The 18,352-nt window shown below is 37.8% G+C and overlaps 1 protein-coding gene across 3 annotated transcripts in view; it reads right to left on the reverse strand.

The window, feature by feature from the left end:
- SUPT3H (SPT3 homolog, SAGA and STAGA complex component) overlaps window positions 1–18,352 on the reverse strand; it is a 255,503-nt gene that overhangs the window by 46,097 nt on the left and 191,054 nt on the right. For all 3 annotated transcript variants that reach the window (XM_066314686.1, XM_066314688.1, XM_066314685.1), the window contains exons 7-11: window positions 9,002–9,077; window positions 6,239–6,351; window positions 5,440–5,547; window positions 4,786–4,974; window positions 2,268–2,378 (exon numbers count right to left, since the gene is read on the reverse strand). In XM_066314686.1, coding sequence (XP_066170783.1) covers window positions 2,268–2,378; window positions 4,786–4,974; window positions 5,440–5,547; window positions 6,239–6,351; window positions 9,002–9,077 — 597 coding nt within the window. The remainder of the gene's footprint in view (window positions 1–2,267; window positions 2,379–4,785; window positions 4,975–5,439; window positions 5,548–6,238; window positions 6,352–9,001; window positions 9,078–18,352) is intronic.

Raw genomic sequence — 18,352 nt, forward strand, 5'->3', positions numbered from 1 at the left:
TTCCATAACAACTGCTGGGATGCAATAGGCAGCTCCCTTTCCACATCATCCATCCTTGTGCAGGACAACACGACTGTTAAATTTCATTTTTCCTGTTAGAAAACCCATCCCGTGGTGGTTTGGGTTCAGATACAAACTTTCTGAATGCAGCCTTGACAACTGCCAGTCTGCTGGTTATTACACTGATGCATATAAATAACCCTTCTAGTTGCTTCAAAGAGTTCAGGACAGGGTTTAGATACTTCTGCTACAATTTTCCTCTCAGACACTGCAGAAAGCAGCTCAGACTTCTAATATTTTACCAAGGTTTTGCACTGCCTACATGGGCTCTGTCACACAGGTCCTGCTGCTGAGATCTGAGGAAATGGTCATGTCTGATTACATAAAAATCTGCATCAGTTCTGTTAATTCATTTCCTCAAGTTTGGTTACACACACACCACCAGATCTGGCCATCATTAAATTGTATTTGTTGTAGAAATCTGCATTAATGAAGATTGCAGAGGAAACTCAGTGCTTCATCCACGTTTGTGCCAAATTAAGGCCCAGAGTTTCTGTTTGCTGCATGGACAATTGTCATTGCCAGGTCCCTCCCCAAAACTCCAATGAGGGCACTCACAGGGGAAAGGACCTAAATGCAGACTCTGCAATACCACTCAAAATGCTTTTCCTGAGCCTTCTCATTAAAAGGAGAATCGTGTTACAGCTCTACAACATCTGTAGGCATCCAGAAGCTGACCCAAGATTCCCTCTTATTCTTGGCTTGTTCAGAGGGAACAAGATCTGCTCCTCTCATCAACCACGTTGACTGTAGGTAATGTTAACAAATTAAATTGTTCAGTTGCACTGTTTGGGAAGTTCACAAGAGTGGAGGATGTAAAAAAACCCAACCCAAACCAGGGTATTTTATACCTTGTGGTTGAAGAAAACATTTGAACTTTGGTTAATAATTGACCAAACCACTTTTAGAGAGGGTCAGGGAGGGAAGATACACCTTTCTGCAGCTGTTTATGTGAGCTCTTTACTTTTTTTGAATAAAGTGAAATACATTCTCTGCTCTCAGAAGCCCTTGCCATATTCTTAGCTACATCTCTTAGCAAACTTCTGCTAAAGACATTCTTTTGTTTTGGACTGGAAATTCTATCCAGCACTTTACATGATATTAATGTAGCATTCTTGAGTGGCAAAAGAGAACAGTGAAGTTACACAAAGACAATTCATTGCAATTTTTTATTGACTATCATTAATAAATCAAACTTTTACTGCCATCTATAAAAGCACTGATTAGTTTTGGTACTAGGAAAATTATAACTTCACCTACTCATTTTCTCTTATTTTGTCTTTTTCCTTGCTTCTGAAGTCCCACTATTTCCTTTGTATTTATGGCCTTCATATATTCTGTATCATTTTTACATAAATGAATTTATCTAAACTCAGAATAAATTTCCTTTCCTAAAATCTCTCAGAAATTGGAAAATTTCTTCCTGATTTTTAGGAGCCGAGATCCTGTTTGGTGGATTGTGTCTGTTTTTTTCCTATAATGATTTCTTTGAAATGTATTATTTTCTACATGCAGATATTCCAAGGTAAGCAGGATAAATGCCACACAGAACAGTGGATGAGAAGAAAACACCCCCAATTTATGACTTTGGAGATGAACTGCTTTTGCATTTTCATCAGCTGAGAAAATTAGGCAAAGAATTCGTTTGGCTGCTCTGAACAACGGATTTGCAATTTGCATAGAAAAAAATGATGGCAAAACCTCAGAACTCATCAGTGTTTTACCACAAGCTCAGTTCTATTACATTTCACTGGAGGTTCAAAGTTGTCTAAAGAAACCATTCTCTTCTTTCCCCAACCATAAATGTGTCACTTGAGAGTTCAACATCCAATAGGAGCAGTATCTGACACAACACTAATTTTAGAATATAAAGTGCTCTTCTCCATATTGGAATACATATAATTTAAAATAACTGTAAACCTAAACTTTGGAAAAACAGAAAATTCAAGCACTAACAAAAAAGCATAATTTGTAATTGAAAGAAAATAATATTCAAAAGGAAAAAAAAACCCCTTTTTTTGTCTTTCCAAAAAGAGACAGAAATTACTAAGTTTTATTTCCCAAGAGAATTATGCCACTTTTATAAAGAAAATTACAGTCACCACAAATTGCTCTCAACAATTCCAAAGCTTCTTCATTTGACCACTTGAAAATCAGAGTTCTTTAAGATTATAAATATAACTTTTTATAACTCTGTTATTACGTACTGTGAATGGGGAAAGGGGGCCAATCTTGTGGCCGTAGCGTCGAATGGCCTCTCTGATGTGGCTGGGCTGGATGGCATCACTTTGAGCCTCCATCCCACAGGCTGCAGTGCTCTGCAACAGAAAAACACATAAATTGTTACTAAATCAAAAACACACAACAGACCTACAGTGCATAAAGTATGAAAATAAACCTTTATAAAATGGACCAATTTTTTTTTTCCTGAGGATACACATCATTGGTGCCACACACTACATCAGAGAAAAAAGCTATTAACAAATTAAAGAGGACTTTCATGTGAACTTTGCTTAAGAGACACAAAGAACACCATATTAGTCCATTTAAACCTAGTGCTGCTCTATGCTGCAATTGAAAAGAGCAGAAAATGCTGAAAATGAAATCAAAGGGTCATATAAGTCATGCTGCAATAACCACAGAAAACTATTTTTAAAACATTTCAGTTTCTTATTATGATGTGAAGAGGTGGGAAAATATTCAACAAGCACCTGAGGTGGAAAGCAATTTCACACCAAAATCACCATTGAGTGGTATGGACTGAAAATCTGAAACTGAAACTCATGACATATTGGTGTTAGAAGGATGCAAAAAAAAAAAAAAAATTACCTCGAACTGGAAAGTTTTAAAATTTCAAATAAATTTTGATTATGGACCCTAAAGAGGGAAAAATAAAAATTCACTGCTACTGGCCCACTGATTGTAAAATAATTTTCCTGGAATTTTAAAATAAAAAGTTACTCTGTTCTCGTTGTTAGCCAACCTGAAATGCTGGTTTAGTCTTGACCTAGACACAGCTGCTTGCCAGAATTCAGATGACTTATCTAATGATGGCTGCTTGGCAATAAAGTAATGAAAATTGTATTAGTGAGTGCACTGAGAATGACAAAAACTTTAATTACACTCTAAAGTTTAATGTCCACACATCCACAGCCCCCTCATACATTCACATCATATCCTAATGCTCTCAAACTTGCGATATTTTTTGCAAAATATTTTATTTTCAAGAGTGCTAAGTCCATTGGAGCATGTGAATACACACAGAATTATTCATAATATGATGGCAGATTCTTCTCGTGCTGATTGACATCCACAAAGGGAATATGAAACTCAAATATTTTCTGCTGGACTGGACCTTCATGGCCTAAAAATAGTAGTTTTCACCAAGTTAACTTGTTTGCCTCATTTGTATCCAGCAGATACCTAAGCAAATCGAATAAGTCATAAGAACATTTTATTAAAAGTGTGCACTTTCTTGAATATAATTATTTTCAAAGGCATTTAGTCAAAACTAAGAACTTAAAATAAACTCACAGCATCAGTAAAATATAATGTACCAAAAACTACACTTCCGACTAAACTGCTGTTCCTAGGAATTAAAATGAAAATCCGCCACAGGAACAAATCATAATCAATTAAAACATAAAAAAGGAAGAGGAAAAAGCAGAAGTCTTTCCAGGATTCCCTAAAAGCTTTCTAAATGGTGAATAATAAGAACAGGAGGAAGCTGAACTCTTCAGGACTATCCACAGCACTGACGACACCAGAAGGAGAAAATACATTTTTTCTACCTTATCACTGCAGAATCACCAGTTTTACCCTGAAAAGCAAGTATTTTTTAATAACAAAACACTTGATAAAATCCCAAGTCATTCCACTGCTTTTCAGCAAAATGAGCACTGCCATCACATTTCTTCAAAACAGCCCCAAGTGACCAGCACAAGTTTTCCTTTCCAGTGTATTTAATCACATTGATTTCTCTTGTGGGTTTTAGGTACATATAGCCCTCTCAGAATACCAAGACTCTGCAAGAGCAGACAAGAACTGTAACACTTATTTCACACTCTGAATATGAGACAACCTTGTTTTAACCAAAATTAACAAATATTTAGCTTGATTGCAAATAGCTGGTATAAAAATAAAGCAAGTCAGGCAAAGTAGTTAAAGGCAAGGGCAGCAGTCACCTCAGGCTGCAGGGATCAGGAAAATCACAAGCACCTATTTGCCTATTTTGCTTGTATTTTGACCCTTAAAACCTGTGCTTGCTGCCCCTGTCAGGGAAGGGGATAATAATTTGGAGTGGTGACAATTGCTGTGCCTGTAGAGAAGCGGGTTATCTTAGAAGCAGCAGTTGCCAGCCTAACAAAATTCAGTTTTCAGACATTATTTAGGAAAATTTAGCATAATTCTAATAGAAAAAACACAAACCCACACATTTGGTCCTACAGTAACAGTGGCCACTATTGTATGATATAGGTTAAAATTAATATTTGAGACACATTATTTACTGTGAGAGAGGTGAGGGCCTGGCACAGGGTGCCCAGAGAAGCTGTGGATATCCATCCATGGAGGTGTCCAAGGCCAGGCTGGGCATGGTTTGGAGCAACCTTGGATAGTGGAAGGTGTCCCTGCCCATGGCAGAGGGTAGGAACTGGATGATCTTTAAAGTCCTTTCCAACCCAAACCATTCTCTGACTTTGTACTGATATCCTGAGGATGTTATACCTTTTTTCTTTTCCTTTGTTTGGATTTGGTGGAGTCCTGTCCAATCCCACCGTTCCCCAAGGCTCCTGAGGGAGTTTTCCCAAGGTGTTGCTGCCCTGCTGATGCTGGTGGGGTGGGTGTAGCGGGTGGTGTGTTCTCAGGGGAGTCAAGACTGGTCTTCACACTCGTAGACTGCCCTAAGACGTGTGGCTGTAAAAGCAAGATGTCAGCCACAATACAATCAAATCACAAATAAACCCCACCCCAATTATTTCTTTCTCAGATTCCCCACTGGAAGAGATGCAATACAGAATTTGGTTTTCTCATTCTAGAAGCTACTATAATACCTGTATAATGCCAATGCATGCAACACGGTACTTAGTGCACTTGCCAACTTTGAAAACTTTAATCTCCAAATCTGCAATAGAGCTTTGAACCCAGAGAAAAGGAATTTTCACCCAATAGAATTTTTATTTAATTATAAAGATGCTGCTAAGAATTTAACAATCAGAATTATAATTTCATGCTTTTCCATCTAAATCCATTACTTCAAAATTCATAAAGTCCATAAAAGAAGTCTATATCAATACCACATTCAACAGTGATAACTTTGGAAGAAAATCCACATAAAAGCAAAATATAAAATGCATTAATATATGAAAAAGCAAGTTTTACCTCAGTAGAGTTGTGGTACTGTATGAAGGTGGCAGATATGGCATGACTGAATGGGTCACCAGCTTTGGGAGTCATGTCCTGTTTAACCAAAAGGGCCAAGTCCACCAGCTGGAGGAGCAAAACAGGTGGGATTACTGACATGGTACTAAAAATGCCATTGTAACAATGGGATAGTGAGGGTTGTGGGTTGAAGCAGAATATTCTCAGTGTTTCTCAGATGAAAATAAAGTTATTCAGATATTTCAGCCTAAAGAGCCTTTCTTTTCCACTTCTGTAAATACATGGAGCAATCTGTCTACCCAAGAGGGCTCGGCTTGGCACTAAGGTAACATTTTGTTTTCCAGGAAATCCTTCTTTCTAATCCAGTTGTGCAATGGGATTGAATGAGCCTCAGTGCACTGCCAAAGGTCACATAGCAAAGTGTGTGGTTTCAGTTTGGACTTGAAAAAGGTTTGTGCTGGACTCCCCTCCCTTCTACAGCCATTAAAAAACATTTCTGTTGTGTATGAGATGGATGAACACAGAATAGCACACATCTGCCACACAGCAAAGTGAAAGACAGCCTGGATTTTTGAGCTGGTTTAGTGGAACGTGTCCCTGCCCATGGCTGGGGGCTGGAACTGGATGAGCCTTGAGGTCCTTTCCAACCCAAACCACCCCATGACTCCATGAATCCAGTTAGCTTGGAGATCTGAAGTAGTGATTGCATTTCTGAAGGGGATTACAACCCAGAATCTGAAGCTGAAGTACCTCCAAGAGTAATTAATTCATTTTCATTAGAGTTCAATCAGTCCCTTACCTGGGCAACAGTCTCGTATGCTAAATACGCCAAAATCTCCATTGCAACTGCATTTGGCTTTATTTCCATACTGCTACAGTCCAGCCAGTCACGGAACTTGGATGCTTTCTTTGCTGTCAGTTAAGACCATAAGGGGAAAAAGAAAAGTTAATGACAGGCCAAATTAATCAATTTTTCTGGGTTACAGAAATATTGCAAAATTGAAGCAATTAGTGCGAGTGCGATTTGATTGGCCAAAGAAGGAGTTATCAAAATGGGAGCAGTGGGGAAAGACTCTTATTTCATACATTTTGGAGACCCATAAGTATATGGAATACAGAGAAAAAAGACAAGATAAATGATCACAGAGGAGATTCCAGAACAAGGAAGGGTCAGCTTCAGGGGAGTGTGGACCAGACAAACTTGCTTTAGAATATATGACTGTAAAATAAATAAAATTATTGCATCACATCTTTGATGAATTAAAAAAAACACTAAAAGAAATCAATACAAATCTGAGTCCAGATAAAATTGATATGATTGTATTAACAATAGCAAATACAAATGATGGACAGAACAACTTAGAAGTCCTGGTGTTAACTTTATAGGGCTGAGGTGCTGACATGTCAGCAAAAATTATTTGTTCAAGAGTGTTTTTAAGTGTCCTTTGGATATAAAGAAATAAGGATAGGTGTATAATCAACATTCATATGAGAACTTTACAGTGGTAATGGGTGAGTTGGATTCAGAAAAAGGGGAGAGAAAATATGGGACAGTGAGAGTAAAAGGAGGGAAAAAGAGAATTATCTTATTTAGGTCAGTGGTGGACAAGGTGATCCTAGGAATTTGTGGACAGAAAGGAGCTATTGAGACAGAGATCCAATGAGAGCCGTTTGTGAGACAGGACAACCAAAATCAAGTAAATACAAGGTGGAAAAAGTCATCTGAAGGAAGTAGAAACAACTCTTTCAGAAAGAGTTTTCAATTAGGACTAAAAAGCTACAGGCAAGGCAGGTTAAACTGGAAAAGGTCAAAATAATGGTTATTTTTTCAGGAGATAATGGAAGGTTACACTGTTGATACACTGCATCACCAAAGAAAGAAAAACAAACAAACAAATGAACAAAGGAGAAAGAAATGTAGAAAGTGTGAAGGTGAAAAAATGATCACAAAATTTTCCCTAGAATTTAAGTTTGCAATTCTGTAGTACTTCATCCTTTGAGGGACCTTTTCTTTTGCCTGTCTTTAAAAGTGCAGAAATATCTGGAGCTGTGATTATTAATAAATGTTTTTAGAACAGGTTTATTGAAGTCCCTTCCAGGTTTATTCTCTTGTGACACAGTTTTTATGGGCTTATATTACAGTAATACACTTCGTTAAACATAGTAACACAATCAATTTTTACTGAAATAAATAAGTAAAAGAAGGCTTTGGACAAATTTTCTGTATGGCCTTTAGTACGTTCTGTCTAATTGAGCTCATTTTGTGCAATTGAATTTGTGCCCAAGTCTCTCTTGGTACTATTTTCTAACCACTGTAATTCTGTTACTGCTTTAATGACATTAAATGTCAGTGAAAAAGAACCATATAGACATGGTCATTTAAAAACACTGTGAAAATAGCACTGAGATATTTTTATAGATCACAATCTCTTGGTCAGCAACATTCTATTTTATTTTGCAAATTTAAGATTTTTATTTGATCTGTCTCCAGATGGCAATTTTGGGGTTTTAAAAATGACTTTATCACAAACCTCTCATTTCCTGAAGTCACCCTAATCTGAAGTATCATTTATCTAATGGCTCACAGATGTGTGATGCCAAATTATAACTGAACATAAAAAACATTGAATTAGAAAAAGAAATGCTTACAAAACATGTTTTCCTGCATTTTCTGACATTTGCTGATGGTGAACAGTATCTCAAATGTGTCATCTATTTGCCATAAATGAGTCACTCTTTCTTTGAATTTAAAAGGAAGAACGAGATAAGGTCTCCTCTTTAAAGAGACCACTGTGTTCAAGTCTCTGTTGCAGGATCATGTGCTGTTTGGTCATGATTTTTACTGGCTCCTTCACCTCCCTTTCTCTGACATTTGACCTAAAACCTTAGTCATCACTTAACTGCTTCTGTAATGATGTTTTGCTACATGATCAAGCCCATTAATTTACAGCTCATTATAGTCGTGGCCCACAAGTACTTCTAGTAAGTTGGTTTTCAGTGCTAGTAAAGCCCTAATTCTGTCATCATGTTATTAGTGTTGGAATGGCGTATACTGATGAACTTGGCTAATGGTGAATAAATTCCACGGCAGGAGCTTACAGTTTAAAATAGAAAAGACTCTTTAGTAAGTTCTTTGTGTCTCTGCGGATTGGGAAATAAAAGCAAAACTTTGTGCTCTTCTCTAATTTTAGAGGCATTCTGAAAAACCTGCAGCCATAAAACTTTGCTAATGTGCCAACTTTAGCACCACCACGACAGACTTTGGGCAAGTGTGGTTTTAATCCATTAACTCCTCACCAGCTCTGTCTTTGCAGTCATCCCCACCAGCTCAGTATTTAGGCACATATAAAGCCTGGGATATTGAAATAAAAACACTCTGCCCGACAGCCTGAAACTGTGCTAAATTAACTGTTCCCAGGAGTTACACAGACAAAGAATTTAAAGTTTTATTATTGCAGATGAAACAAAAGCGCTTTCAAAAAACATGAGGGTCTGGTGTGCTCTCTATTAAATGAAATAATAATCAAACATCTCAATATAGTGCAGCCATTATAATACTTACAAAAACTCAATTGCCGACTTTCACAGAATTCTGCATACTGGACCGAGTCCATGGTTCGTGTTTGTCTTTCTGCTCTCTGACAAAAGAGTAAAAGTACATGATGTACCTTATTCCAACAAGACTGCATTCCACAACAGAAATTATAGCACCAAAGCGCCCTCGCCACAACCTTGAAGCAACCCTCCCAAATTAAATGTGCATTGAACAAGTCAAGATGCAGAAATATAAACCACACATGGGTTATTAGTCTTGTGCATTAAATTTCCCAGAGGAGCGTGTCAATTCCTATTTTCAAAACCTGCCTGCACACTGCTCACCCAGCCCACTGGTGAGGGCTGAGAGGAGAGAGGTGCTGAGCACTGCTGCCCTGACCGAGGTGCTCATTTAAACTGAAGCACATGAGTATTCTGCCTGCATTTTTACAGACGACCAGAAAAGTAAAATGTTCTTCTGGAATGAGGCCAACATGTTCTGCACCGAGCAGAACTGAACCTGCGTGCTTCTAAATTGTGAAATTATTAAATTCCATCACACTGATTTACCAGACAGAGAGGGGCATTGAAGTGTCCCTTCTCACACTCAATACACAGTAATAAATAAATGGTACATGTGTCCGTTTCCTTTTTTTTTTTTTTTTTTTTTTTTTTTTTTTTACTCTTAATTTATGCTTGAATTTTTATACTTCTGAACACTTCAGGAAAAGAAAGGAAATTAGATTGAATTAGAGCTTGTGGGAGAAAAATATCTTCAAATGTTCACTACTGCATTAAAGAATGTATTTCACATGGAATCTAGTGCCAACCAAAAGAATGAATCTCCAAAGAGTCAAATTACAAAACCACAAATTCTACGCACACCCTCCCCTTCACATATACAGGATGCTGTAATTGAATCATGGTTGACACAGAACTGAAGTCCATGGTTAGGTCTGAGCAGGTGCCTGAGTTCTGTTTGCTTCAACAGAGCAGGGGTGATTTTCACAAGGTAAAGATCTGGTCTCCACAAGAGATTAAACCCTTCATGTATCAGAGGCAGTAGTTAGACTAAAAAGGACTGTCCTTATCAGAAGCGGAAGTGTAGTCCAATCCCTCAAACAAGCAGACTGTTTTAAACAACAAGGGAAGGAATATAAGTGTCTTCCAAACTAATTCAATTAATAAATCATTATACCTGAACTATCCCTATGGATACAAAGTGGTACCAGGAGAGGATGATGGCACCAAGACTGTGCTTGTGCAGTGTGCCCATGAAGCTCAAGAAACCATCCATAAAGAAGGAAAAGTACAGGTGTGCTCACACCAAGGACAAAAACAAGGGAAAAACCACACACATAGACAGGAGTTTTGCTCTGACACGCTGAACAGTTTTACACCTGATGAAATCAAAATCGCAGAGTTCTTCAATCTGATTTAATAGAAGACAATAGGGCTATTAGTAAGTGCATATATATATATATCTACATATCTCCATGCTGTACAATGGGCATTTGGCTTTATCAGCTCTCAAATCAGGTGGAAAGCAATTAAATAAAGTTAGCACTTCCAATTCACAGTTTCTTCTTCTAGTCTCTCATTTAGTCTCTTTTAGGTCACTCTTCTACAACCATTCAACCCTTCACTTATGAGATCTGCTTCACAGTCAACATGCGCAATTTAGCTGTAAACTAAACCGCAAGCTCACCAGGAATACACCTGGATAGTCCTTTCTTTTCTTCTCTACCAAGTCAATCATTTTGACTGTATTTGGACCTTTAGTCACCACGGTAGAAACTGTTCTACTCAGGGATTTTCCAGCTCTCCTATGCATGGCTCTGGCAACCTGACTGTGTTTTGAGGAGCTGCCATTTCATATTAGTAAAAATTTTCAGTTTATCCATTACAACAAGATGTTAAGTCTAGATTAAGTTTGTATTCCTTTAAAAACAATTTTCACAATCCTTGGTGTAACTTCAACCCATTACAGAACTCAACTTTGACCCTGAATTAGTTCAGCTATACTTTCGAAAACAGAAGACATCACAGAGATAATCTTATCTGAACTTCTGCATAGCACAGGGCACTTCTCACATAATACATCCTAGAAATAAGAGTCCTAGAATTCTTCATGTAATTTTACTTTATGCTTTATAAAAGCCTCTAATTTGGGGTATAATTTTTCACATATTTAAGAGTTATCTTCTTCAAATAATTTTAAAAGCTGGGGTTCTTTGCAATGTAGTTTAAATTCCGTAATCCTATCTTTTTTCCTGTTGCCACCTATATGTTAAGCCTTTGGCTATAATCTCTCACATCCAGCCCTCACAGGGATTTAAAACCCCTGAAACAACAAGGACGGTATGGAAAAACAAATTCATATGACATGGTAATGTGAGGAATTGCTCTTCAAAGTCCTACCTGAGATGATAAAAAAACCATGTAGAAACATGTAGAAATTTTACAAGGATACAGACTTTAACTTTCACAGGCATCACACAATGTAATATGGAAACTACAAAACCAGATTAATCCCAAAAGCAGTTATGTTAAATGAAATTATTTAGCAATGGCTACTCTCAGCAAGTAGACCACAAAGCTCTGAAAATGCAGACTGTCAAAGGCTACAGGTTTCATTAAAAGTATTACAAGTTTCTTTATAAGTGAAAAATCTCAAAGGTTTATTAAAAGAAAGATGCTGCTGAGGCATTTTTCCAATAAGGACTTAATTTCCCTCTATTTTGTCTAAAAATAGTTGACTAAAAACTGGATTTAATGTTATTCTTATATACTAAATAATTATTTTCAATTGCTTTCTCTCTGTACAAATATTTTCAATTAGTAAAATTACTTATATATATGTGGAAAAGAATTGTTTTCTTCCTTCAATTCTCTCTTTAAAAGAATTCCTTCTTAAAGATGGATTGTGTGATGCTCCAATGTGATGTTCTAAACTGCCACCACATAAAACTGTGTTTGTCATAAAGAACTAGATTTTACCTTTTTTCCCTTTTTTTACAGAAGAACCCTCCCATGATGGCATGGAACCTCAGTTCGAAGGATAAAGACAGACATTCCTTCAGTCCTCCCAGTTTTGGAATAGTCTATAAATAACTATCAAACGCAGCAGAAATTGACAGATGAGTGGCACAGCCACAGGGTCACCTTTAAGGAAACACCAACCCAAAGACAACATCTCTTTCCTCTTCATTTCTCAAGATCATATGCAGTATTTTATTTTTTTCTCCTCTATCATCCCTGCTTTGAAAAAATGTAATGTTCCCTACCTTTGCACTCTTAAGGTATATTTTATAAACTTAAAATGAACCAGTGGCATAGGATAAAAAGAGAGAAGAAAGAATGAGGACATTACTGTGAATATAGCATGACTCCAGGCCAAAAGATTTTAAAGAAAATGGGATCCAGTGTTGGAGATGTCACAGAAAGTTTGTTAAAATAATTTTATCTGTAGGTCTAAAGGATACCTACTTATACTTTTTCACAGTTTTTTGTTGTTGTTGGTTTTTTTTTTTCTCTCGACTTTCTTTTTTGAAAACAAGAAATCATACAGGATGTTTGAACTAAGAAACAATTTCAAATTTATAGAAGTGAAATTTTCCAAATTTTGCTGTTGGAAGGAGAAGCAAGTCACTCCAACAGGACTGAAGTCCTTTTTCATCAGAATAAAATGTCAGTTTGCTGGGAATCTTTCTGACATGAAGAAATAGTGAAACCTCTAATGAAACTCCACCTTGAAGCAGCCTCAGCTTGAAAGCAGATACAACAAATGGCAGCAATGACACGGCTCAACTGGTTTATCAAAAGAATTAAAAATAGATAGTTTTTACTCCTAGTACTAGTCACCCTAAGCAGTTAAGAAGCTGAGTTATGTGCTGTACAGCAAAGTTAAAATACTTTGCATGCTTTCCTTGGAACATGCTGAAGGATGCAGTAGATAGGACCTGGCACAGTAAATGTCTGCTTAGTCTTCCAAAAATGTGGTGCATTATATCTTTCTTTCAGCATAAAGAACTAAAAAGGGAAAGGAAAGAAAAAGGTAAAGAGTTGCACGTTGTCACCTACCATCCAGGATGAAAAATAATCTTAAGTTTTATTCCATTTTGAAGCTTTCACACTTGACACACAAAGCTCTTTGTGTGGGGGGAAGAAGGCAGGAGGCCAAATGTTAACTTGCTCACCGACTGCTCTGTGTTTGGAGGAAATGTGCCGAGGAGCTGCTAAGCTGGAACATTTGAAAAACGTATGTGGCACGGTTGGACACCCCTGTGCTTGGCAACAATGTTGGGATGAAGGCACTGGCTGCCCAAACCCTCACATATTCATCTTGTGGCGTGATTCCCTGAGTCCCTCTGCTCAAGAACTCTCATTGTGGGCATGTCATGGTTTCAAAGGGGCCAGGTGGCTACCCTAGGGAAAACCAAACTGCCCTGCAAGGGCTGATATTGCCAGAAGAGAATGATAAATGGTTTATTTTTTATTTAGACTAGAGAATAACAGGGCACTGTGTGCTGTGCCTGACAGCTCTGAGGTGGGAGAGCAAAAACTGCAGGATGGTCAAAAGACCCCAAAGGAGGGCAGTTGTAGGGCAATGGAGATGCTCCAAGGGCTGGAGCACATTTCCTATGGAGCCAGGCTGGGAGAGCTGGGGGTGTTCGGGCTGGAGAAGAGAAGGACCCAGGGAGACCTCAGAGCTCCTCAGTGGAGGAGCTCTGCCTCCACTGCCTAAAGGGGCTCCAAGAGAGCTGGAGAGGGACTTGGGACAAGGGATGGAGTCACAGGACAAGGGGGAATAGTTCACATTGACACAGGGAGGGGTTAGATGGGATACTGGGAAGGAATTGTCCCCTGTGAGGGTGGGGAGGCCCTGGCACAGGCTGCCCAGAGTAGCTGTGGCTGTCCCATCCCTGGAAGTGCCCAAGGCCAGGTTGAGCAACCAGGGATACTGGAAGAGGTCCCTGCCCATGGCAGGAATTTGGAATGAGATGATATTTTAAGATGAGATGATATTTATTTTATGATTATTCTTCCAACCCAAACCATTCTGTGATTCTGTTAAAAAAATGCCAAGATTAAAAAAAAAAAAAAAAAAATCCCGAAACAACAACAACAACAAAAATCCTGAGAAATCAAGCACAAGGCAACTCAATACTGAAGTATTTACAAAATATGCTGAAAATACATTTTTAGTCTTCTGAATTTGGACATTATCTGAGGAGTATCACTATTTGAAGACTTCTGTTACATAGAGGATATTTTGAGAATCCTTTGAATTGGTAAGCAAAGAAAAAAAAGCAAGGTTAAGAGTGAGCATTTTCAAAGTCTAAACTTACTCAGAGTTTTATACAGAAAATAAAAATGCCACTCGGGGAAAGATCAATAGGGTTTGTAATGTAATACTTGATTTGGCTATAAAGTACATACATCAGGTTGGTTTTTTTTTACTCACCTTTTAGAGAACATCCCCTACATTCTGCAGCAGCCATTAAGCTGAACAGATCTGCATAGCAAACTTAGGGCCTTTGATTTAATAAAGGCTTTGAGTGCTCATGTGCTTAAAACAATGTTCCCAATATTAGGAGAAAACATGAGGTCTTATACTGGTAGACCAAGCCAATCTCAATTTTAATGTATTTTCACAGTAAAAACAGTTTTGCTTTTTTCTCCACAGTATTATTAGCATGATCCTCTGCAATAAACAGAGTTTAAGATCTTAAAACCTTAAAAAGCTCAATTGAGCTTTTAACAACAGAGATTTTAAGGATCTACAACTGCAAATGAGAAGAAAAAGGGGTGAAATATTAAATATTAACTGAAATATACTTTAAAATATATAATCTTCATTATAGAATTCCTGTTCAGAGACAAAAGATGAAATTCACTTGAAGAACTGAAAACATCATTAGTCATCTAAAGTCCTTTTATTGTAAAAAAGACATTGGACACTTCCAGTGAGCAAATTCATCCTGAACTCAGTCTTTAAAATGTCAAATGAATGACATCTATGGATTTGTCTGAAGTTCATCATCTGTAGCCACCAGCAATGGTGTCCAAGGGATGTTGGATTAGGTCTACTCTGCACAGCTCAGGCATCCTCAGAAAGCCAAATGAATCCTCCTCTGCTGAGTGAGGGGTGAGCACCACCAGCACCAACAGGGTAACAACTTCCATTTCAGGGCCAAGCAAGGGCCAAGAGTAAAGAATGACTCAGTAAATTCAGTTCCTGCTCTGATCCCCAAGCAATTCAAGAAAAAGACAAAGGTAGCTTTGTGCCCGGCATAAAGTTAACTCCATTCATCTCCCTGGAACTATGAAACATGTAATCTAGCAAAGTATGTGCTGATAAGTAGGGGGAAGGGAGCTGCCAGGACTATGTAAGATTATATAAAAAATTTCAAGGGAATTACAGAGAAAGAAAGCAAACGAAATTGCACAGACAATAACAAAATGAACAGATTAATTCCCAGCAGCCATGATCTCATTGCTTAAGGAATAAATAAAACTGACCTCCTGATAGGGACTCATTGCCCCTGTAATACTTTGCCCTTGAACATATGCAAAATCTACACATACTGTATTTATTTGAATCAGTTCCATATCATATCCAAATTCCTTGTCTAAATTTATTACTGCTAGTCTGAAAGCAGGGGCAGGAAACCTGGAAACGAAACATTTCCATTTCATGGAATACCTTTGATTTCTACAGGAAAATATTTTTTTCTTCTATAATAAGCATCATCATGAATTTTGTAAAACGATGTGTTAAATTTATGGCTATCTTCTATCAGTGCTTTCCAAAAAACATAAAATAATTTTGGGTAAACTATGCTACCAAATGAAAAAAGTTATGTGGGATATATTGATATGTTAATATATCAAGACTACTGACTTGCCTCACTTTTTGGTTGAGGACATTGTAGCACTTTCCTGTGGTTTCCATCTGGCTGTACATCAAAAACTTTACATACCATGTTAATATGAGGATACCTTTATATCTTCTGGATGGCATTCCTCTGAAAACTTACCCTGACTCTGGATCCATTCATGAATGAGGTTCATATAAACAGCTTTAGCACCTCACCAGTAAATCTTGCAATCATCAAAACAGGGATCACTGCAAGATGTGGGAGACTAGGACAGCAAAGCAGCCTCTTTTGCATCTTGAGCTTTAATTTTTTTCTCTTAGTGGCAGTCAAAACCAGCCCACATAATCTAATTTTTAAATATTTCTTTTAGCTGACACACTGTTTGGACTTGTGGCCAGAAACTCAAGGGATGGCTTTTACCCCAAGGCTGTTTACAGGGCAAAATACAAGCACAACACACCTCACACACTTCCTCACCATGCTGGGTGTGGGAGAGAGCTGGGAGATCCAGTCCTGCTCCTACTGATCCAAATACAATGGCAGGAGGTGAAGGGGGTTGTTTCAGCCCAAAGTTAACTTGGCAATCAATCCTAGACACACTCAGTTTAAGTGAAACTCAATTCTCAGACATATTCTATCTATTCACCCAGCTACAACATGGACAGAATTTCTCACTTTAGAGCCACGACTTGTTAAGAAACATACTCAGTTTGTAAACTGAGCATTAGGGAAGTTTGGGAACAGCTGGGGGACCAGCCCTCTCACACTCACCGGTTTTAACTGGTAAATGCAAATAAAAGAATAAACCTAATTAAAAAAAAAATGGCATGGCAAAACTCTGCCCTGTTAATAGCCACCATCCAAAACTCTGCCATGTTTTAGCCACATTTAAAAAAGTCATTTTAGAACCATGATTCTAAAAAGACTTTTGAGAGTTTTGCTAATGTTAAATGAGAAACAAAAGGAAGTGTTCAAGAGAATTTTTCTTACACTCTTTATGTTGAAAAGGAAGGGAAATGAACCCAAGGTACATCCTGGTAAGAAACATTTGTGATGAAGTTTATTGTCCTGTAAGGCTAACTCTGTTAATCAGGTCTGTTGACAGAGACTGTGAAATGCCCTCCTGAAACTTCACTTTAAAAAGAGGATCTTAAGAAGATTAAGGAAAATTTTGACTGGCAGAAAGCAGAGTAATTTCCAGCCTATATGAAAAACACATAGTCCTTTGAATCCTCGTATTTTTATTAATTATATTCCTGTCTTTTCCCTTGGTCTTAATAAAACAGATTTGTCTTGCATTCATTCCCAGTTGAACAGCCAGTTCTCACAGTACCTGCCTCTCTTTTGTCATCCTGCACAAGAATAATTACCATTCTGTGCAGGAGATTCACAAGCAATATAATGCTACAGGCATATCCATGCAAGTATGCTTGGCAGGTGAAGTTTTTTCAGTCAGAGAATGAAAAAGGTCTATAATTAATGTGTTTTTTTTTTTTTTTAATTAGGTTTCTTCTTGAAAAATAAAAATTAAAAAGACTAATTTCCAAAATAATGGCAAAACATACATGCACAAATTAAAAAGACATAACATTTTTTCTATATTTATAAGTAATTCGGTGTGCAGTACAGAAATCCACTTGTTAAGTCAAGACTGGGTCTTATAACTTAGAGGTGAAGTCCTGATTCTGTAGTGTCCCCTGCAAAGCTTCAATTAATATCCATTAGCTGTAGGGGGCCACCCTACAAACACCTCCCTCAGTTTAAGGTTGCACCTAGAATACATGAATAAAACAGCTTAGCTCAGTCATTTTCTATGAGAAGTCCAAATCTATCAAGTTTTATGATGAAACTGTGTAAGTACATTCATGAATGTCTGAAAGGAAAACATGAAAATTAATTAAATAAAACTAAAATACATGGTACTAAAAACTCATACATGCTCTCTCCTTGGCATATGACTGAAAAACACAAAATTACTCGGATTTATTTTGTCTGGTAGAGTCTGCTGTAACCAGAGAACAATACAGAGTGGTACTCAAAAATGTATTGCTTCCTTAACACCAGAAGCATACAGACATTTCTCAACTTGTGGTATTTACACCACTGACTCTAATTCTGTGGTTGGGGCTTTAGTCTTCTGGAAAAGCCTTTCTAATTTGATAATTGCAAGACATGGAACTCCAGATAAAAATCACATCATAGAATTCAGGGAAAAAGTGAGTCACATACTCGGAGCTAAAGAGGAAATGCTTCCATTAGAAAAACAGTGACCAGGAGGAATTGCCCGAGATGTGCATGCTCCCAATAAAAGGAGGATGTGGACTTGCTAGAACAGCTCCAGAGGAGGATATGAAGATGCTCAGAGGGCTGGAGCACACTTCCTATGGAGCCTGGCTGGGAGAGCTGGGGCTGCCCTGCCTGGAGAAGAGAAGGCTCCAGGGAGTCCTTAGAGCCCCTTCCAGTGCCTAAAGGGACTCCAAGACAGCTGGAGAGGG

This window comes from Sylvia atricapilla, chromosome 3 (genome assembly GCF_009819655.1).
Source record: "Sylvia atricapilla isolate bSylAtr1 chromosome 3, bSylAtr1.pri, whole genome shotgun sequence".
In the NCBI taxonomy this organism is placed as follows: Eukaryota; Metazoa; Chordata; class Aves; order Passeriformes; family Sylviidae; genus Sylvia; species Sylvia atricapilla.